At 38.2% G+C, this 22,906-nt stretch overlaps 1 protein-coding gene across 1 annotated transcript in view; it reads right to left on the minus strand.

Moving 5' to 3' along the window:
- Window positions 1-6,307: 6,307 nt before the first annotated feature.
- Window positions 6,308-22,906, minus strand: part of pdhx (pyruvate dehydrogenase complex component X) — a 30,763-nt gene continuing 14,164 nt past the window's right edge. Inside the window, exons 6-11 of the mRNA XM_084933007.1 lie at window positions 16,303-16,468; window positions 15,841-15,988; window positions 13,697-13,755; window positions 11,513-11,671; window positions 8,031-8,095; window positions 6,308-7,210 (exon numbers count right to left, since the gene is read on the minus strand). Of these exons, the coding sequence (XP_084789133.1) occupies window positions 6,955-7,210; window positions 8,031-8,095; window positions 11,513-11,671; window positions 13,697-13,755; window positions 15,841-15,988; window positions 16,303-16,468 (853 nt within the window). The 3' untranslated portion in view covers window positions 6,308-6,954. The remainder of the gene's footprint in view (window positions 7,211-8,030; window positions 8,096-11,512; window positions 11,672-13,696; window positions 13,756-15,840; window positions 15,989-16,302; window positions 16,469-22,906) is intronic.

Here is a 22,906-nt window from a genome sequence, read left to right on the forward strand (position 1 = left end):
CTATGTCTATTTTTTTTTTGCCTGCGTGACCAATTATAAGAAGTCAAATCCATTTCACAGACACACCTCATCATCAGCTTCAACTTCTTACTGCACCTTTATCTCTCTCTGTGTGTGTCTGACATCTGCCTTGAACACTGCAAAGATACAGATCCATCAACGGAAATGTGTTTAAGACACAACTTTATTAAAAATCTGCGTACAGAAAGCACCTTGAAACTTTTCACTTTTCATGCAATGGTGCCTGTTAACGCAGAACAATGTGTGGTGCTATCTCAACAACTAGAGGTTTCACTACCATCATGAGGAACCTGTCTCAAATCTATCTTTAGGTTTAACATTTCACTTCATCAGGATGATGGATAAAGCCACCTCAGGTTACCGGAATCTCCCCAGTGACACATCTTGTGATTTTGCATGTGATTGCGCAATATCTCAAGTAAACAGTGCGGTGAGAAAGCACAAGTGACTGTCTGTGTTCCCGGGAGTTCCATATCAACCATAAAGTATGTCTAATGGCTCAGCATGGCCAGTAACTCTGTAGTCATGGGAACAGAATTCAAATAATAAGTGACCTGGCCTTTCAGTTGAAAACCGTTATTAGTGCATTACTTTATTACTTTAGCTTTTATATCTTACATCTCAGCATTTTCCCACTCATTTAAATCACAATTTGTCTCACAGTTGACTTGCAGACTCTTTTACATATGCTTTTCAATGTGAAACTCCTTACATGCTTTAGCGGTCCAAGACAGGAAGTGTAAGGTTACCATTGTACCAAGGTTAAGTGTCAACAGCTCTAGTAAGGGTGCAAGTGAGGCAACAGTTGGCACAGCAACACGGTGTACTGAGTAAAATGCTCACCAATCATTCCAACATGCCTGAAATAAAACTCTACATCTTAACCAGCTCATTATTCGTACCGTCATTGTACAAAACACACAGTCCACTGTAGGCACCTGTGAGTTATTCTTGCATTCGAGAACCATATAAAGTATATCTGAAATACTGACTTGGAGACAGCATTAACTCAAAAGTTAAGAGATTACTAAAGAAGTTCTTAGGAGTTGGCTGACATACCAAATATGTGAGCATCGTGCCTGAGTAGGGCGATCCCCATTTGGAATTGTCCCATAGTTCAAGTTAAGTGAAAAAGGAGACTGAGGTGCAAAAGAAAACATACAGTAAACATCACGATCACCCTGTGCTTTGAACCCATAGTTCATGGCCATTCATGTAATAGGTTTTGAAATATCTTTGTAATTGGCAATTAAGCTGAGTGATCAACCAACTGGATGTTGCCATCCCTAGAGTCAAGTGTCCAACATATGCAAAAGCACAGAATACACCAAGGACACACAAATACCTGCTTCAAAGTCTTAATTATAATCTCTAAACGACATCTCATGATTTGTATTAAATGATTTGTATAGGTATAATCTCGTGATTTGTATATGATTAGCATGTAAGAGAAACATCAATTGGACTTATTTTTGAGCAATGCTACTGCTACATCTGATGGAGAAAAGCTGAGAACTGAGCCCATGCTTGAAAATATATATATAAATTAAATTATTAAGTTATTAAGTTTTTGCTGCTTATCTATGCAAAAAATAAATAAATAAACAAATGTAACTAGGTATCTGAGTTATTCACACTCCTACAGCACAAATATAGCTTACTTCCTGTTTTACTGTTGCCATAGTGACATGACAGTTTATCCTACAAGACAGAATGCAAGTAAACATGTTTGCAATGCTAGAAACCATAAAAACCCCTATTTATTTCAACTTTTTTTTTACACCTCATAACACAGACGCATTTCCTGCCTTCCCTGGTGTGATTAGTATATCGTGCTCTTAACCTTTGACTGGAAATGGGCTATACTGACATTTAAAAAATGAAATATCACTCAAATAATCTGAAAAAGGTCCCCCCCCCCAAAACAAGAAAGAAAGAAAAAGAACAGGAGAAACAATGACAAGCTTCTGAAGACCAAATGATTGTATAGAATGATCAAGAGCTGTCTAGCATGTTTCCTTCTCAGCACAATGTCTGCCCCAGCCTCACAGGAGAAACAACAATGATTTAAACTGAAATGATGATCCACTGCTTTAATGAATAGTTGGGTCAATGAGTAACATTTGCCATGACTGCTGAAGCCTCTCTTAAACAGCTGTACATACACAGTCCCATATAAGTTAGACTGAGCCAAGGAGAGGCTAACTTGGTCAACACTCCAGCACAATGGAATGCACAAAACTCTCAATCACCGTCAGTTTATACAAGTAAAATAAACTTGCTCTTCCTAGTTGAACCCATCGTGTTTAAGAGCTCGTATGAACATGAAAATGGGCTAATGACTAAGTGGGTCATGTTTCTCATTCAACCGTGATTTAGGTTGTAAATTGCAGATAACTTTCAAGGGTTATCATGTGGCTATTACTGGTGTATGGCAGTGAAAAGAAAAGCAAAGAACACAAAGGAACACTGGGGAATACAATATATGAGTAAATCCCTAATTAAACATCAGACTCCTGAGTCACTGATTATAAAAAAAAGGGAACTTTCCCATGATGTTAACTAAATGAGATCACACACATACGCTGACACCGTGTTTGGGAATCCTTGTGGTAATTTAGGCTGCCTATTGGCGACTCCTTAGCATTCCTTTTAGGCAGCGTGCCTTTTTCCAGAGCCGTTACTGGAATTTGAGCTAAAAGAGACTGCAAGATGTCCAAATAAGTGCAGAGTAGTGAGACAAACATTCAACATTCACAGTCTAAACATGTGATGAATATGAGTGATGTAAAGTATGTGGCGTAGTGAGGCTGTACACTATGACGACCACAGGAACTCTTTCTATATTTGTGTGTGTTGTCTCAGCATGATGAAGCTCATCTCCTGGTTGGCTGGAGCTAAACTCTGTCAAATAACAAAAAGCAACTTGCTAATAACCAAAGGCTATACAAGGCCCACCACATTCTGCAGTCAAAAAGGGCCCTTCATCCCTGGTACCACCACTTTGTAATATGTTGAACCATTTTTTGTACAGCTTATTTTGACACTAAGGTTCTGTCAGTCTCATTTATCAATATTGCTTTTATATATTTAGTATTTTCTTAGTTATCCCCTTGCAACTGTTGAATATTTGTACAAATTATCTGCGGGTAACAAAAATAGCAAGTTTGTGTTTTAACCCAATTCTCCCCAAAACAACTATTCTTTCCCTTTGTCTAATAAACTTAATAAAGTTAGGAGGTTGCTAGGACTGTGTCCTTGTTGTGTATCTCTGGCCGAGCTCTGCCTCATCCTGCAGAGAGTCGAGCTGAGTGAGCTCTCCCAGCATCATGGGACCATGACTGGACCGCTTCAAAAGGCTGGGCTTTGCAACAACAACAAAGCAAGGGCCTCGCTTCTGTTTGGGTGCTGGGACAGCAGAGACTGTGTTTGGATAGTGAGTGTCACAGCATACTGTAAAGCCAAATGGAATGTCCTGTGTCACCTGTACCCTCAGTTTGCATAAAGATAAGCCTCAGTAAGTCTCATTCAAAATGTTTGCAGATATCTCTCGGTTTCTGGGAACGCTACATGTGTTTCCTCTCAGAAGAAACAAACAGGATGCTTTAAGTTCAGCAGCAACTTACACCTTTCGAAAGAAATGACATCAAGTGCTAAATGTGGCATAACTCAGAAAAAGGAAGGGGAAGTATACAGTAGTAGTGTTACAGCTGGGTTAAGCAAACAAAATGTATCATATTTAAAAGAGGATTGAATAAAGAAGTCCTGGTCGTACGGGGAAATGGGGAGACCAGAGGAAATCCTGTCAACAATGGTTGAACAAACTTGAGCATGAGATAATGTGGATGAGAGCAACCCTCTTGCCAGCTGCGGTGATTAGCCTGCCTGCTTGTACAATGTAAATCTGCACTGCATGTGGCCCTCCCTATATAAATGACCAGAATAAAGCAGGCAATAAAATAGTGCATTACAGAAGATGTAACCTCAACGGTTTGCTTTAAATCATGGTTTCTGGTAAAAAAAAAAAAAAAAAAGTCTTAATTTATACTTCCAATAATTATCTATTTCTTGACTTAATGAAGAAATCTACATCTCCAGGATTGAATGGCTTGGGGAAAGGGTGGGATTCAAACTGAAGAGACTGCAATTCACCCTATGCCTTTTTTTTCTAATATAATCAAGATCTGGTCCCAATCCCTCATTATATGCAGCTGAAAACCCTCAAACATGGAATTCAGCCATTACAGCTTTTTGGACCAACACATTTTTTGGACCAAGTGCCTGAAGGACATCCAAGAGGTGCACACTTGTTCTCTTTGGTCTCCATAGCAACTGCCTCCAGCACTCAGTACCATGCTGTGTGTCCATTGGCCTGACCTACACATATGCCTGAGCCCCTGTATTATCTTCAAGACCCTGAAAACTGTTCAGCAAAACCTTAGTGGGAACAAATCTAATTCTTGCTGTCAATGCAGCTCCCTTATCCAGCTGTTACATATAATAAGATCGTTGGGCAGAGATTGGCGGGGTGGCTATCAGAGGACTAAATGTCAAACGGTGCAAAGAAAGCCAAGGAAATGTCAGACTCTGTTTTGCTGCAGAGCTGATATCTCGAAGTGCGTTGTTCAGCTGCTTTATTTAACAGATCCAGCAGTTGTCACACTGAACGCAATCTGATATATAGCATGAAGGCCGAACACAGCAAGATTTCCCCTCATTGACATTCAGTTCTGTAACAGTGAGGCACATATAAAAAGATACATCATAATATTATAGTCCAATTCATCAATGCATTCATTCTATACAAATATTTGTATAGATGCTGGTGCTTTTTATGGATCAGTTGTGCTGCATTGGACTTGATATTTAATGATCTGTAAAGGCACATCATCTCTTCTCAGCATACGGGTAAATTGTGCATAGAGATAAATACTCAGCAGTGAGATCAGCACAGCTGACATGCAAAACTATTTATATTCATCATCATTCATACATTAAAAAGTAATGGAGATGAAGAATAGGTTTGACTGAGGCTGAAATACTATCAGATGTGGTGATATAGTATTCAGTTTCCTAATAACCTAAATATAACTGACAAAACTAAATTAGTCAATAGTGTTTGTATATTAGTCCTGCATGTCATTTATTTCTGTTGTTTTACTATTTATGTTTCCTGCACAGTTGGTGTGGAGCACCCACAATTTTATGGTACATGTACAATAATAACAATAGGCCACTCAATTCTATTCTAATGTTGACTGTCACGACTAGCACATCTCTGTGAGAATGTTGATGAAAAGTAAAAGTTTATATCCACATGCTGAAACAAGAAATGTTAACAACTACCACTTTATCTGATACTCTCTTTGTGCTTAAGTGTATTTTCTGTTGCCTTGGTAACTAGTGAAAGGTGTGTGTGTGCAGAGGTGAGCATAGTGGATAAAACAGTTGGGCTATGCCAACCAACCCCCTGTTCCTAAGTACCCCTTTCTGTGTCTATGTCTCCCTCTCAATCTGATGCCACAGCAACCATAGCGCGAAATGTCCTTGCTTGTTATTAGGAAAAGGTTGTAAAGGGCCGGAAGACTTGCAGTGAAGGAAAAATGAGAAAGGAAAGGCTGGTATTAGAGTTTGTGTTCACTGTTCTCCTGAATCCTCCATTAGTTATGCCGCGATAGGTATAGGCTGCTGGGGGATTCCCAGCAGCCTACACCTTGTCGCGATATAAATAAAATTGAATTTTTCCCCCTTCTTTGTCTTTAATCCTGGCCATAGCAACATCAAATCAAGTCTGCTTTGGTACCGTTGCAACCTGCCTATTCCACAACTCACCTTGGGTAATTTACATTCAGACTTGAAATCTATCTGAATTCAGCTGAGCAGGTGCAAGGCAACCGTTTTTTTGTTTTTTTTTTAACCCTTTCAAGGCTGATAGTGGATAAAATGGAAATCTAACCCACAGAGAATGTTTGAAACCACAGCTTTTTCCTCCTGCTTTAAAAATATTAGAATATGCTTTTGCATATTTAGGATAAGCTTTGTCTTACTGGTAGTATATAAAGAGACAGCTGTTCTTCCCACGCTTAAAGCAAAGATAAGCATCTTCCTTCAGAACCTGACCTGTACACTCAACCCAGCAAATTATCCTAATTGGCTTTTAAAAAATAATTACTATGTAATCTCTTCGGATTCTAATTAAACAGAAACACACACTTGTGTAATCCAGTTTGTGAATCTGCTACTTTCTGAAAATCTGGGAAAAACATTAATGACACACACACAAACATTTTAAGACTGAACAATGTGTTTTATTGGCAACCTTGATTTGTATACAGCTGAATTTGAAGGATTTGTTCTCCAGTGTAGTGGATTTTAAATAAGTTAAAACATATTAATTGGAAAATTAATAATAAATCAATTAGATTCTTAGATTTTGTAACAGAAACCATTTTACGTGGGTTTTGCAATCTAAATGGAAATTCTACTGCCAGTTGTATTGTTCAGTAATGTATAGCTTTGTTGTAGAAATGTATAGTGAAGTTTTGAGAGAACTATTTGCATGTTTACCAACAGTGACATCGAGCAGATACACTTGACTGCGAAACAGCAGTTGAGCTGGACTTGAAACAGTTTATGTACACAACACTAGTGTGGCAGAATAATCTTTTTCTTGGTAATTTGGCACCAAGAATGTTCCTCCGCTCTAGCTGAGTCCCCATAACTCCTCCATCACAAAGCCTGGTTGATCATCAGTCAGAAGTAGTCCAAAAAATGAACTTTAAATTATGTACAATTCTACTCTGTAAACCTTAATTGGAAACCAACCGTTTACGAGCTCTCTGGCTGTGAAAATCATGAGCCAGGCTTTGTCATGTAGGTGTTTCTTCCTGTATCTATAAAGTGCCTTTTATAAAGCTCTCTCTGTTTGTTTTTTCACACCAGGGCCATGCGTTGTGGTTTTTCTAGGTTGGCTCGGAATTTATCAAGAAACCGTGATGCTAATTCGTCGTCCACTAGTCGCCCGTCACTGGACAACGTAATTGTCATCAGCTGCTTGGTGCATAGGGTCTGATCATCCTCACAGAGCTGCAGTTCAGCCCTGGACGTCCCAACAGCAAGGATACATGCCTGAGGCGGGTTAATCACAGCACTGAAGCCACTGATTCCAAACATCCCTAGGTTAGATATACTGTGGGATAAAAAGAGAAAAAGATAGCACGCATATTACATCAGTGGTCAAACTTAGCTGAAGATAATAAAAGGTCAAGACGATAAATAAAAACTAAGCAGGCATTAGTGGCTATAAAACAAATTTATTTATGTAAAAAAAAAAACATAAGAATATTATCACTTTTAGTGAATGACTTTTTGTCAACATCTGATAGACAGCTGCTAAAATAAAACGCTAAGCAGTTAAGATTACTACAGCAAAATTCAGCTCAAGAACTGCCCCTAAATATTGTGCAAAACTGACCTGAGGGCTTTCTGATGTTTGCATTAATGGGAGTTCTGGTTCAGGGGAATGGAAAAACTAATAGGTGAAGAATATAGATATAATGTATATCCTCAGGAGGACGAAGAAAGTGGTCTCCGTAGGAATCCATTGCTTCTGCCTGACACAGAAACCCCATTTGTTTCTAAATGACACCATTAATTCTAATGAGTTAAAAAGCCCCCCTCCTTCACACTTCTGCAATTGATGAACAGTAACTGATGGTCTTTGTCGCCCAAGAACACATTCAGCTCAGGCTCACATGAAATGTAGAATATGCATAATATATTGGCTCACTGTGAAACCAGATTTTAATCATAAATGCGGAAATGTATAATGGCTTATTCTTATAACTGAGTTTCAAAGGAACATTGGGGAAATAGTATTAGTAGATCACAGGAACCACTTTTTGACACATTACAAAAAAAGTCTATTGAATAGCAATTAACTGAGACAGCAGTACTAAAAATAAAAAGGAAAACCTGGTAAAAAATACTGACTATAATAACGACTTTACCTAAATGAGCCTCCCTGGTATTCCTCAGGAAGCAGTTTCCCATCTCGAGCCTTCTGGGCCAGAGCCTATAAAAACACCAGATGGATATTCTTAAAGAAATAAATACATTTGATGTATAAAATAGATCAAATACAAAATAGCCAGAATACATGTGTGATATACACAACAGACTTGGAAATGTAGATAAAACCATAAGCATGTGCAGTACTAATTAACTGTTAGTTATTGTACAGTCTGCAACACAAAATACAGAAAAGAATGTTTTCCTAATAAGGTTCAGCTCCTCACAAATGCAACTAATGAAAATAATATTAAAATCAATGTTTCACATTGAAAAAACAAAAAGACAGAATAAAGAAACGCAAATGGAATTCAAAACTGAAATTGCACTTTTAAAATGTTCACCATGGTCCTCACAGAAATAGATTACCATCCTAATGTGCATGGGTAAATTAAAGAAACGGGAATGAAAAGCACCCAGAACTGCAGATGAGGCATCTGGTAATACATTAGTTCAGCTAGGTTATGTGAATCCTTGCTCTCTCACAGCATGAATGCTGTCTGAAAAGCTTGGAGAAAACCCAATATAACTGAGAAACAAAGCGTGAAAAAGGTATTGTTTCTAGTGCAAACACATGGCTCATTCAACCTTCTCCAAGAAGGATGGTGATATCAAGAAGTAAAACATTATACAAGTACATGCTCCACATTATACCATAGACTGTGTTGAAATAATGAAGAGCTTATTGTTAAAATGTAGCACTGAACTTATCTTCTTCTAAGTTATTGGCTTATTTGAATAGAAATGTTCTTAGAAGGTTAATGGTGGGATATAACCATCACGGAAACTTGAGAGTGACTCACAAGACACAATAGAGTATGGTCGGTACAATTATGATAAGAGCCCTAAGTGCAAAAACAGTCATGTTCCTCTGCATCAAATCAACGGCCATCAGTGCTCTATTCAGACATTGTGTCAATTTTAATTCGAGACCTATGAAAACCAGCAAATGCACATTTACCTCAAAGCAGCAGCACAAATAAATTGAATAGCTGTGGGTGGTAAAGAGCATTTTGAAGGCTTAGGTGGACTGACATGTGTGCAGTGTTACTACTCATGCTTTAAAGCAGCTGTTGTGTATGCAAGTATGTTAGTGCTGAAACATTCTGATCTGGCATCTGAACAACTGACAAATATTATATTATTTGAACTAAAATAATCAAAATAGGTTAAGACAATCACTATAAAAGTAATACATTGTCTTCTGGGAGTCACAACAAATCAGTAGCAATATAATTAGAAAGAACAGAACACTTTGACCACATTAATTTCAGTTCTCTAAAGAAAAAAACCAAACGAAAACAATTGTTTTTCAATATAATGAAAAAGGAAGGAACGCAAAAAGGAACAAAAGATAAAAAAAGGAACTGTTTGTGATGCAAAAGTGTTTAACAAACATAGCAGCGCTTCTGGTCTGAGCTGGACCACCACGGCAGCCAGTGGAGACAAACTATATAATAATACATGTATATATTTCAAAGCAAGCAGCTATGTGTATTCAATAGGTTGATGAAAAATGTAAAATTGTATTGTGTACACAACTGTTTACACATATTCACCTCTGGTTTTGGTAGTCAAAGTCAAAGTGAAAGTCGACACAAACAGAAGCACACGATCTTAAGCAATCACATTTGTTGCAAAAACTGATCACATGGGTTTAGGCAGTTACAGTAATAGTATGTCTAAAACCTAATCACACACCCACTGCTAAATCCAACCACCACCCTGCTGACTATCACTGGCATACACAGATATGCACAGTGCATCAAACGTACTTTCACCCCTCCCAAGTTTAAATTAGCACTCTTGCATGAACAAATGCTATTATACTAATATGGTTTCCACCACTGTCACTGCAACAGCTAAGGTTACATGTGCTGACACTGAGCTGTGATGTCGATAATGTGCAAGCAACAATGTGTCATTACAGCCATAAGTGTTCTAAAAGTCAGCTCTACTTCTTGATTATGGAAAGAGTTTTGCATTTTTAGGTTTTATGACTGATAGCTGATGAATCCAACATCAATGTGTACAAAGATAAGACAGTCATAAAAACAGGCTCTGAACTTTAGGGAATTTTACATGGGGGTCACCGTACATATCAAACATCATATTTTTTTATTATCATCATCTATTTCAAAGTCATTTATAATTCATCGATTTGTGATGCATGCGTCTTTGATAGAAGTGTGTGGCTCTTATCATTAAGTATCTTTTTTGGTGCTTTACATTTTCAGAGCAACCTTGGAAACAAATTATTGTTCCCAGGTGTTTATGAGAAAGCAAAAAACAAAACAAAAAAAAGAAGAAAAAAAAAGACCATTTTTACTTCATATACCATATCTGATCGATCTCTTCTCCAGATATCAAAAATCAAATTCCAAATCTACTGGCCTGTATATTAGATATAAAGTGCTTCTCCTTTTCAGTTGATTAACTCTGTACAACACTTGGGAGATATCAGGTTCATCTGGTTAGTTAGCTCTGCTATCTGCTGACTTGAAGCTAACTTAACTACAAATACTGTTTTAGCCACCACCACTGAGCTGGTGCGTAGGTTGCCCAGAATGCTAATTTGGACTTTTCCATTCAGTACTTTTTGCTTTGCATTTATTTATTTTTACCAAAGCAAGAAAAGAAGAAATATTCTGTTCAGGAAACATCATCTTTCAAGGGGTTTTCCAAGCTCCAGAGTACACAATGGTCAAAAACCATCTGCCCATGTTCCCAGATTTTGTTTCAGAACTAACCACCACATGGAGAAAACAACGTCTGCACGTGTCACTGCACTCTATGGATTTTGAGATTCTCAGTTTTCTCACTTCCCCCCTATGAGGAATAGAGGAGCTTGTCTTGTGTCTGGTGTGTGTGCTACACACCTTCACTGACAGCACTCCGAATATGACCGGTTGTTTGTTTGCTATGTTAATTCAGCTAGAGGTAAAGGACTGTCTAAACAGGGGTTGCCCCACTGAACCTCCACTGAAGTGGAGTCTTCGCCTCAGGGAGTGACAGCATAGTCCACCAGGGCAACCTCATGAGCCCTATTTAAGGAGGTTTCTGTGAATGATATTTGTATTGTAGCTAGTTAGTCATTACCACACTCTTGTTCAGATCTATTACTGGTGCTCTGACACTGGTTCAGTGGCTACTCTACAGGGCGTGTACATATACTCCATACTGTATTTGTTGTACTGAGTGAATCAACTCCAAGGGAACAGAATGTTATTACTACAACTTCTGTTCCCTGAAGGAGTGGAAATGAGGATTTAATGATGCTACTCTGAATTAATTAAAGTTCCAGCCAGAATCTGTTAGGGTCCAGTCAAGTCTAAATCTCACATTAACTCATAGCATGTCAGAACAATGATTACACATAGTTGTTTTTTGCCTTCAACTCTTTTATTTTCAAGTTCTTTACCTTAGCATTAGATGAGATCTCCTGGACTCCTTTGTTTGCAGCATCCTTGATGATTGGAGTAATGAGACCTTTGTCTGTTGCCACAGCAATAGAAATATGCACTGAATCAAGTGCACGGGCTCCATCACCAGACCACGTCACATTCACTTCTGGCATTTCCTAGGAAACAGGAGTCAAAGGTCACCTCATGTCCTCATGTTATCAGGGATAAATCAAGACAAAAAGAGATAAGCTCTCTTCAGTCGAGGTGTGTTAAGCTGCTTCCTTATTTCTACAGAGGTTGCTACGGATCCACATATTTGATTTGGCACAGATTTTACACCGGATCTCACTCTTGATGCAGCCCGCCTACTTTATCTGGGCTTGTGACTGGCACTAGGAGACCATTAGTTTGTGATTCCCTGGGGCTGAATTTGTATCTCCTCCCGCTCTAAACTGGGAATCTTTTGAGTGTTTTTAACAAATACTCATCAGAAGTGGAGCCCCTATAATAAAATATTAGTGGTAATGCAAATGAGCTTGACATTTGAGAGGTACACAAATACATTAGACCAACAGTAAAACACAGTGAATGTGACAGTGCCTGTGTTGCTTTGGTAGCTTTTGTAATCAAAATTAAGATATGAATTCACTATTGTGCCAAACACATTTTGCTTTTTCAAGATTTCCCCTTGTGGGACTAATAAAGGTATCTTATCTTATCTTATTAGCTCTATAATCTAAGGATCTTGGAAAGAAAATCATCTAGACTTCTTTAAGTTGCTTGAAGATGTTTCACCTGTCATCCGAGAAGCTTCTTCAGTTCTAAGATCAAATGGGTGAGAGTCCCAGATTTAAGCCCTCTGTCCAAAATGTGAACATTGGCATCCTTGAAAGGGTGACCTTTATCCTTTAGATGCAGATGGACAGTCGAGTCTTGTCTCGTGGAGGTGGCTCTGCTATGTTGTGCCAAGCGTTTATGAAGTGGCTGTTTGGTCTCTCCAATATGGAGGTCTGAGCATTCCTCGCTACACTGTACAGCATACACTACATTGTTAAGTTTCTGTTTAGGTTTGTGTTTAGATGGTAGACACCAACTGTCTGCAATCTATAATCCAGTGTTGAGATCCCTTCCCAGATGCCTTAACGCCCACTCATATCCTGGGTCATCTGACCTCAGGAAATCATATGATAGGGTGGGGCTAGGTTTCACAATGAGCTCACCCAAAACATTGGCTGATTGTGACCTACACCTACCATTTTCACACTTCGGCTCGTGTAATTAGGTAGAGGATCATAAGGGGGTCCATTATCCCTCTTGGGGTGACACTCCCATGGGGCTTAAATTTGGGACTCTCACCCATTTGTTCTTAGAACTGAAGAAGCTTCTCGGATGAGAGGTGAAACATCTTCAAGCAACTTAAAGAAGTCCAGACGCTTTTCTTTCCAAGCTCCTTAGACTACAATGACCTGGATGACTGAGAACCTGCACAGACATTAGCTCTATAAATTCTCTGTAGGCTCCTCTCGTTGAGGGTTCATCTTTTTATTTATTCATTTCTATTTGTGTTATTAAAATTATTACACTATATGTGGCATAGAATATGACAACATCTAAGGCAGGACATGAAGTCATAATAAAAGGACAGCATGCAAACAGAAGTGCATTTATTGCCAATTGCCGCACCTGTAAGAAAAAAAAACAATAATCTGGAACACAAAAATTCAAAACTGGGTACATAAATCAGCATTCTTCTTGTGGGGAGTGTGTGTGTGACAGAGAGAGAAAGGGAGAGAGAGAGTGTCGAGTGTAGGTGTGTGTGTCTTTGCCATGAAATTTACTTGAAAATGAGGATGGGAAGTGGCAATAATGTGACACGATATTTTATATTAATATAATAAAATAGTATTTTAGAGTGTAAAATAAGTAAGTCATTATATTCTTATGAAATGTTGCTGGAATAACTACATTACCAGGAGGGCCACATTGTCCACAACGTCCTATGCCTTGCACATATTCTTTAAATCTAACAACACATCTTAGACACATGTGTCCAAATGGTTTATTGAGCACTGGAAGAGATTAAAGTTATGGATAACACTGCAATGTTCTAAAAAAATACAGGGTTAGAGATGAACAGATGACCCATCTTTAGCAATTACACACACTGAAGAAACAAATGACAACAAATGAGGAGTACTTACTCTGAGTGTAACAGCTGCTGCCTTGATGATGAAGTCATTAACAGACACTTTAATCTGTTCTGAAAGGACAAAGGAGGATTTATGAGAATAACCTAATCTCTGCTTATTATTATCAGATCTAAGCCAAGCGGAAAGCTGGATAAGCTAAAAACCTATGGTTCCAAATGCCAAGGCACAGTGAAAGTTGAGTATCTTGTACAAGACCCGCAATGTTTCAGTTATCAAAAAACATACAGTTAAAGAGGGGAAATTCTAAATGAATTAATTTCCATGTAAACAAACTTCAAGTACATGACATTACACATGCTATTGCATAGGGAAAAATGCAATATATTGTTGTTGTTCACTCCAGCTGATCAGAAGAGGCCCCTCTATGCCAAACTCACTGATGCGAATTTGGTTCATTCCCTGCTTGATGTGTAACACACATTGGGGCAGTCAGGCTTGGCATCAGAGCCAACTTTTACTAGTGGCCAATAATGCAGTACCAGACAGTTCTGAATGCTGTGAGCAGTATGATTAATGAGCTAACCGTGAAATCGCACTGGTCGAGAACAATGAGAGTCCACAAAAACAACCGGCGAGAGAATCCCTCCGTACACACACAACCTTGCTAATAGGTCTGGAATGGCCATCCCATTTCCTCTATCACAGAGACAGGACCCAAAGAGATTTACTGTTTGTTTGACTGTGCTGAAAAGTTAAGCTAAATAAGGCCAATTACGTGACACAGCATTAAACTAAGTGTTTTAAAATTGGAATCTGACATAGTACTCTTACTTAATCAACATGAAAAAATGTCCCGAAGTAATCACAGGATCCATTTAGGAAATCAAGCCATTAAGGATAGATATTTTTCTTTTTATGTGCAAAAGTGAATCGTTTGTGGTGGAAACTGTCCTTCAAATTACACACCCAAAATTCTGTTTCACAAGCAGTGGTTGTTTGCTCAATAACTGTTGTTAGGGAAGGTTGTGAAGCTGAGGAAGTAATGCCCACACTGCTAGTTTCAACCAATGCTTCATTTGATATTAGAATTGCATCAGACTTACAGTATTCAATGTGTATAGTGTGTATTTTTTAAAAAGATTATAAGATTGTAACAATCTATCTTCCCTGTGGTATTCACTGCCCCTACATTTACTGTTAAACCCACGTTTATTCCTTGGCTTTCAGTTCTGACTACTTTTATTTTGTCATTTCTTACTCGAGTTTTCTCATTTTATACTTCATTTCTTAAATGTCACTTGATTATTTGAAATGCACAACACTTTGGTCAACGGCCATTGTTTTAAATGTGCTATATAAATAAATTTGACTTGTATTTAGAGGCCTTTAATACCATTTTTTTTTAAATTCAGTAATACTGTCATTTATCACATGGTACACAACAACAGATTTAACATGTTTAAGTATTAATACTATGCTGTAGAAAATTAAGAAATGGCTTTGGTAGACATGGCTCTTTCCTAGATCACATCAGTAGAAGTCAGCCCTGTGAATCCAACTTCAGCCATTCACAAATCCCCTCTTAAGAATCCATACAGCATGTGCACACTCATCATGCTGAGTAACTCTTTCAGCGTTTATAGTTGTCAAAATGTGGCAAGTACACAAAAAATAGTGATACTGTTGATGCTTAACAAAAAGCACAGCAAACAGAAATAAAGTTACAAGTTGTGCCCTTCGTCAAGAGGAACTGGCTGCAATTCCTTTTTGGATTTAGTTTGTCTAAATGACTTCTCTTTATGATGCCATACTGTCTCTGTGATACTGAGAACAGGGCTCTATTGCAGCCATAGATATACTGCAGGTCTTGCTTGTGGGGTACTGCTTCAAGGATTGGCATTTAAACTTCACAATTGGCTAAATCATTTGCCAAGTACAATAATTCCTCTGTCCATAAAACAAAAGTCACCACCCCTGTGGAACACAGATGTGTGTATTGATTTGAAACACAGGAACGGACATGAACTACGAGCTGAATGCTTGAATGAAGCGTCACATTAATCTTCTGAAATCCACAACTTCACAGATAAGCTGTCTTACAAATGTACCTGTCAGTATGCATTAAGGGAGATACCACTTGCAGGACAACAACAGTGTTAATGAAAAGACAAGTTTTTTCATTTCATTGTTTTTACCTTTGGCCAGATCTTTGCGGAGATGCATGACAGCAGCCATGTCACAGTCAATGGATGCATATGAATGGGGGATGGTGGTCTTTGACTGGGTAAGCCTTTGAGCAATCACACGACGGACATTTGAAGCTGGAACCTCAGTGAAAGTTCCCTGGAGATATGAAGGAGGAAGAAGGGGAGGTAAATAATTCAGTGAAGGATAAAAAAATTTTTTTTTTGAGAGAGCCAACACTGATATGGTGGGTATCTACAGCAGCAATGTAAAAGTTAACCATGCAGAAATAGTGATTGTTTGAGATGAGACAATCCCATTACATCCTCTTAGCCAAAAGCGACAAATCCCCAAATGTAAATGCTCCATCTGAGTCAGTAACTGAATGATATCTGGCAGTTTCTTAGTACGACCCGAAATAGAAACTGCGTCATGTAAGAGTATTTTTGAGAGAATGTGTGAGGAGTGATCACCGGTGCTCCTGGTTTTCCCGGTACAGACAATGGAGGTATGTTTGGTCTGCTTCCTGGAGGTAGAGGACTGGCTGCTGGAGCAGAGATGGGACTTGGAGGAGTTGAGGCGACCACAGATGGCACTGCTTTGGGAGCAGGAGATGCTTTCAGAAGATTCAGTGCATCCCTGTTATAGAAAAAAAGGGACAATTTTAACATTAAATGTGAGAAAGACACTTTTAGAAGAAAAAAAACAAAAACAAACTACATCCACGAACCTCCACTGAAGCTGGAAGCACCATACTCAACACCTTTTGTCCAACATATACACTATCCTGCCTCTGAACATGACCAAACCATCTCAGCCTTGTCTCTTTCTTCTTTCTAAGTATGAAGCCATACTACTGCTCACTGATCATTGCTGCTCCTCTTAGCCTAGCTTCAACAGCAATCCTAGTGATTTTCACTGAGGCCACCTGGAGGAGTGTCAAAACTGTTTTGGATGCAGGAAAAACCAGACACTCAAACTAGGCACTAAACACACTGGACTGGGTCAGAAGTTTGTCAAATACTACTCAGGATAAAACTTTATATAAAATTATCAATATTTATGATTGCACCGCATGACAATCCAAATAGACAATGAAAACATGCTTCGTTTGAAAGAAATCATGATTATTTTTCAGCTTTAGTTGGCTCAGTCTTTGTTGAACTGCACCTGATTTTCAGTTCCAGCCTGTTAAAGAGATAACAGACATCATTTAATACCTCTAATAATCCTTTTCTTTTTCATTTATCAAATGACCTAATTTTGTTATGTAAAAAACAAATCAAAATATTTTCTTCTTCATGAAAAAGTGCTCCAATGCCATTATCTCTGCCTTGACTGCTATTAACACAATTTCATCTGTGTGAAACAACACTTACATAACTAAAGTTAGTATAAAAATGCATTATTTATCCACATCGTTCTATTTGCCCTACAAGTAACAGTCATCTGGTTTTTGTTTGTGTCAGATTTCTGGAAAGGTAACATTCAGTTTCTTCTGGAGAAAAGGAGTCATGAGAATCATCCGTTAGTCACAAACACCATCAGCACGGGTAGGATCCGGTGCCAACTGCAGGAAAGCTTATTCAAAACCTTTGGTCTAAGTGGACTTCCCTCTAGCATAGTGAGTCATGGACAGCCTGACTTTAACCATAAAAAAAACCCCACTATCAAATGCTGTATACTAATTATTTTGATGTAACACTGCATTCACATTAAAGAACTGTTTGTATACAACTTGCAAGTCATCCTGCACCAACTTGATACAACATAATAACACAGTCCCTTCATTAAGGCTCATAGCGTGATTTTAATCCTTAACTTTAAAGGGTGAACTATCTCGAGGAGTCATTTGAACAAGCAGATGTAAAATGTGGATGTGGAATTGTCACTATGGTAACCCAGGAAATGAAAATTTCCAACATGTGGCTAATGTGCTAAAGCAAGCAAAAGCTAAAGCAATTTATTCAAATAGCATTTCCTTAGACAAGAGTGTAAGAGTGCCTGGTTTACAAAAGTTAACAAACAGCACGAGAAACTAGAATTAATAGAAACTTAATTCTGAAAAGGACAAACAATAAAATCCATGTAATAACTGAAGGCATTTAAAGGCAGCATGAAAAAATATATAAATATAGCTTTAAATCAAGTTGCTGTTTTGGGCCTTTTAGTCAAAATTGAATGGTTCCACATTAATCTCCAGGCCACAGGTCCTGCCACATGCCTTCAGCAGCCCTCCAATTTACAGGCCTTGCAGCTCTGCTTCAAACTGAAAAAAAAAAAAGTCTCAATACGTTTGTTCTGCAAGGCTTTTGTGGGCAATATCAGACAATCAAGACAGCTGATTAAATTGGACAACTTGCGAAACTTGAGGTAATAATATTACCTTAACACAGAATCTTTACTCTATAATTACATCAATCACTGAGCATGATATGGACATTTTTCTCTAACAGCCTACAGTTTCATAAAGGTTGTAGAGAAAGTGATTGAAGATATTAAAGACTGCTATGCTAAGAACTAAAATGGGAAGAGAAAGGCAATAAAAGAGAGGAGGTACTAAGAAAACCGCTCTGGATAATTTTGATCCTACTAGTAAGAGCTGGAAGGAGCAGGTATCAGGTGTACTTGTTTCTAGCTCTTTAGTTCTAGTTCATCGGATATGTAAGGGGTCTTTTGTCTGGACCAGCTGCCTCTCACCCCTAGCATAGCGCTAGGAATAGCCAAAGCCCCACAGCTGCCAATTTGTTCCGTCTGGCACATTCACTCCTCCCTTTCTCTTACCTATAAAAGTATGTGTTTGTGGAGGGAAAGGGGCAGCTTGCAAGTCCCTCAGCTAACCACAAAGGACGACAGAGAGTGTTTATTGATTACAGAGGGCTATCAATTTCAATACCACAAAGTATTATGAAAGTCCCATATAAGAATCAATAAAGCCTTTATGTTATTGAATAAATTCAAGTCAAGTCAACAGCAACCTGGAGGGGCCACTAAAAGATGACACTGCAGATACCTCTTTTTTTTTTTTTGTAATGTGGCTTTCTGCCATGCCTTTTTCAGACCAACCATTTATATCCTTACTGACAGCCAAGGAAAAGGAGCTGTGGAAAGACTAGGAGAAGGTGACCAGAATATTAAAAAGGCACAGAAGCAGCACTCACATGCACGCATGAAAAGACAAGTCTGAACACACTGCAGGGATCATGAATTTAAAATAAACAAACAAAAAGAAATCAATGCTTTTAAATTCAGAGGGAATTAAAATGATGTATTACAAAAAATAAGTGTAGTGTAGTCTGACTAGCGTTTTCTTAATGATTTCAGCTTTAAAAATAACATCAGTGCAGAAGCACACATTAAACAGCACATTACCACTACAAAACTCAGAAATAAAACAACAATATTATTGTTTAGAATATTGTTTACAAATCGGGGTGTAACAAAAATGGTGTAGATTTACATCTAGGTGTTAACAAGATCAAAAAGGGGTTAAATTTAAAAGTATAGGCCTCCCAAACTAAAGATACTTCAAATGCACATCAATGCGAAAGCTTCAGAATTACTGGCTATCCTTTTCACTAATACAATCAAAATGAACATAAATGATATCTCCCCTGGATTATCACAGCGTTAGTATATTCCTGTTGTGAAAATATAGCAAACACAGCTTGTGCTGGTTTTTAATTAGCTGTCACAGCATTGGACGAGTCAATCGTTGTTAATGACAATGGTGATAAAAATGGTGGAAAAGAGCAAAAAATGCATTTGCCTTTACACTTTCTGTTTTAAAGCTCTGCTATTGATTATTGACCAGTACTTACACAGTACTTTTCTAATCTATTTCAGCACTCAAAGTGCTTTCTTACTATAAGCCTCAATTACCTGTTCACACACAATCACGTTTTTTTAAAGAGTGCGTTTTAAGCTAACATTCACACACTCACACTTTAATGGATACATCATGGGAAACTCGTGCAGAATATATTGCCAACACACCGACTTTCTGACAGTTACACAACGTGCTCTACGTTCTACGCCACAACCGGCTAGCACAATTTGTGTCTGTTTTTACTCAAGAAAGTACAAAGCTTATGTCAAAGCGATATGAGAACATTTGGTTTTAGTCTCCCTAAATATTTATTCATTTCCTAAATATATACCAAATACTTGGAATATGCCTTTCTGTGATATTGCTCCAACCAAAAAAGTCACTGGTGGGAAGTAAAGGGCTAAAAACATAAGCAAAGAAACCACTTGTTAAACATTTCCTCTAGCTGGTAAATCCCACGACAATGAGTAGGGAAATTGTAAGTCTGGTAAGTCAAACTGGCCGGGCCTCCTAAGCTTTTACTGATATTATCACTAAGTAAACAACATAGTATGCCTCTGTACCAATATTTTGTATCACCCCTGGCAGTGACAGCCTTGCCTGCAGAGTTTTAGTAGATACCAGCTAGGTAATGCCTTAGAAATAAAGCTTTGTATTTGTAGCTTTTTGCTTGTTTGCTTTGATTTTCTGGTTGCTCTTTGAAGAGCACATTGTTCAATAACAGAGGGATGGTTAGCCTTTTAATTTTTAATTAAAAGAGTCCCTCTTCCTTTGATATGTTTTCAGCCTCAGCCTTTCCTTTCTGAGGATGAGCTTAAGTTTCATCAAGTGAATATTCTGCCAAAGCGTTCAAGCAAATCTGGAGCCCAGCTGAAGGTTTAAAGAAGAGGTCTCTGAGCAACCACATGAAATACAATTAAAACTGCATCACTAATCGAACAATTTAAAACCTTGAAATGTTGACACACAAAGCACCCAGCATGTTTATGCTTATAACCTAGAAAATTAATGTAGCTTTGTGATAAAAATACATATCTAAATGTACCTAGTGTAGAACAGCATATCGTACTTGCTTGTTTGTTGTTAAGAAACATTTACATATGATTTTTAGTTTGCGATCAAGATGTACATCTACAGAATGGGATTGCTAAAACAAAATAAGTGCCTAACAGGTTTTCTAGGCTTTCTTTCAGCCTTAAACTCACTTGTTAATAAAATTGGTGACATGTTAAAAACATTTAACGTAAATCACAGTGGTGAAATTATAAGAAGGATTATCTTATGAGAAAAGAAAAACCCACCCTAGTTCTAGGAGTAATCATTCTTTACAGCATTTAGTTTAAAAGACTTCATGCATACTTCCCTTACTGTCTAACACATACACACCCTTGAAAGCATATGGTCTGTGTTTCTATGGTCACCAGTGTGTCCCAGAGACTGGGTTGCTATGGCAACAGAAGTTTCTTAATGAGATCCCTCAGCAGGGTGTTAGTTGGGTAACGAGAGCATTCAATCAAGTCCCCACTGACAGCAGGTAGCCATTAGATCCTTGTCTGTTTGCCACTTTCTGTTGCATGAAGATTTAAATACCTGATACTTCAAACCATGTTAGAGAAATTTCTCCAACATTACTGTCCACATTGACCTGTTCTTCTAACATCTCCTTCCTTTAGAGATTCTGCAATATTATGGTGACTGATTATAGGCCTGCACAATAAATCGAAAATTTATTGTTATCGCAATATCAGCCTGCGCGATGGGCCCATCGCAAAAGACGACGTAAACTGCGATAATTGGGTACCTTAAAATGTTTACACACATGCTTTAAAGAATTTACCAATCAAAGAAACCCCTTTATAAATTTGACCAGTCGAATAGAGCCCTTCACGGCATTAACCAATCAAATGGATTTGAGGCCCGCTTCCTACGCAGGTGGGGAGCGAACAACGCTTGCAATGAGTCAGAGTTGTAAAGGCTGAGAGCGAGACGCATGACGAGAACGCTACTGACTATGAACTCGTGCCTAAAAGAAAAAAATAGTACCTCGCTTATTTGGAGGTACTTTGGATTTGATAAAGACGACGTTCTCCAAACACAGGTGCTCTGCAAAACTTGCCGAACACTCGTGGCAACCACCAGAGGAAACACGACTAATCTCCACCATCATCTTCAAAACAACCGCAGAGAACTGTTTGAAGAGTTACAGAAAGACAGGGCTAGCCAAACAGGTTGCTAATGTTAAGACAAAGAGCGCAGCAGTCCAACAGCCGTCTCTGTATCAGAGTTTTTCAAGTGGAACTCCTTAAGAGAAAACGTCGAAGCGCTACAAAGAAATAACAGAGGCCATTACACATTTTTTGACAAAGACATGATGCCTATAAATACAGTTAGCAGAGAGGGCTTCACCAGTCTGATACATAAAGTGGACCGGAGATACCGCATCCCCTCACGAAACTACTTTTCCCATGTCGCCATTCCACAAATGTACGAAACATGCCGCAAGACTGTCATGTTTGAACTGAGCCAAGCTGAAAACTACGCAAGCACTACAGTAAAGTTTCCTCTTCAGTTTTGACTTACATCTTAACTACTTGGTGAGTGGTAAAATGATGAACAGCTGCATTGAGATAATTTGCAGTATAATTTAAGTTATGTTTATTTCAAACTAATTCTAGAGACCAGGAAGGATGTCTTTCAGAATTCAAGCCTCAGAAATTTTTTTATGGGGGCAATGTTTCATTGTTAAAGTGCACTTTGTTGTTACACTGCTAATACAGCAGCTTCCATTAAATAAAACTGTTGCAGTAAAACGGAAATTATGTATTCGGGGTTTTTTGGGGTTTTTTGCTATTTATTTTATCGCAAGTCATATCGTTATCGCAGTTTTGATCACAGTTATCGCACATCGCAGGTTTTCCTAATATCGTGCAGCCCTAACTGATTACCATACCAAACAATCATTTTTAAGCTGATACACCACTAACAGCGTAAACAAACACAGTACAGTGCATGCAAAAACTGAGACTGATAATTTTACTTTAAACTCTTGACCTTTCAGACTGACCTGCATATGATTATGTCTAGCATCTGAATCTATAGAGATTTTAGCAAACATTATAATCATTGGCCATCTCAAGGTTTGTGTGCAAACACTCAAACAACCGTAAGTCAAAGATTAAAACATAAGCTATAAGGGTGTTATGTGACATATGACATTACATTCAGTTATAGGCTATAGTGTTACAAAA

The sequence above is a fragment of the Perissodus microlepis genome, chromosome 7 (genome assembly GCF_051167445.1).
Source record: "Perissodus microlepis isolate ML-2025 ecotype Zambia chromosome 7, ASM5116744v1, whole genome shotgun sequence".
NCBI lineage: Eukaryota > Metazoa > Chordata > Actinopteri > Cichliformes > Cichlidae > Perissodus > Perissodus microlepis.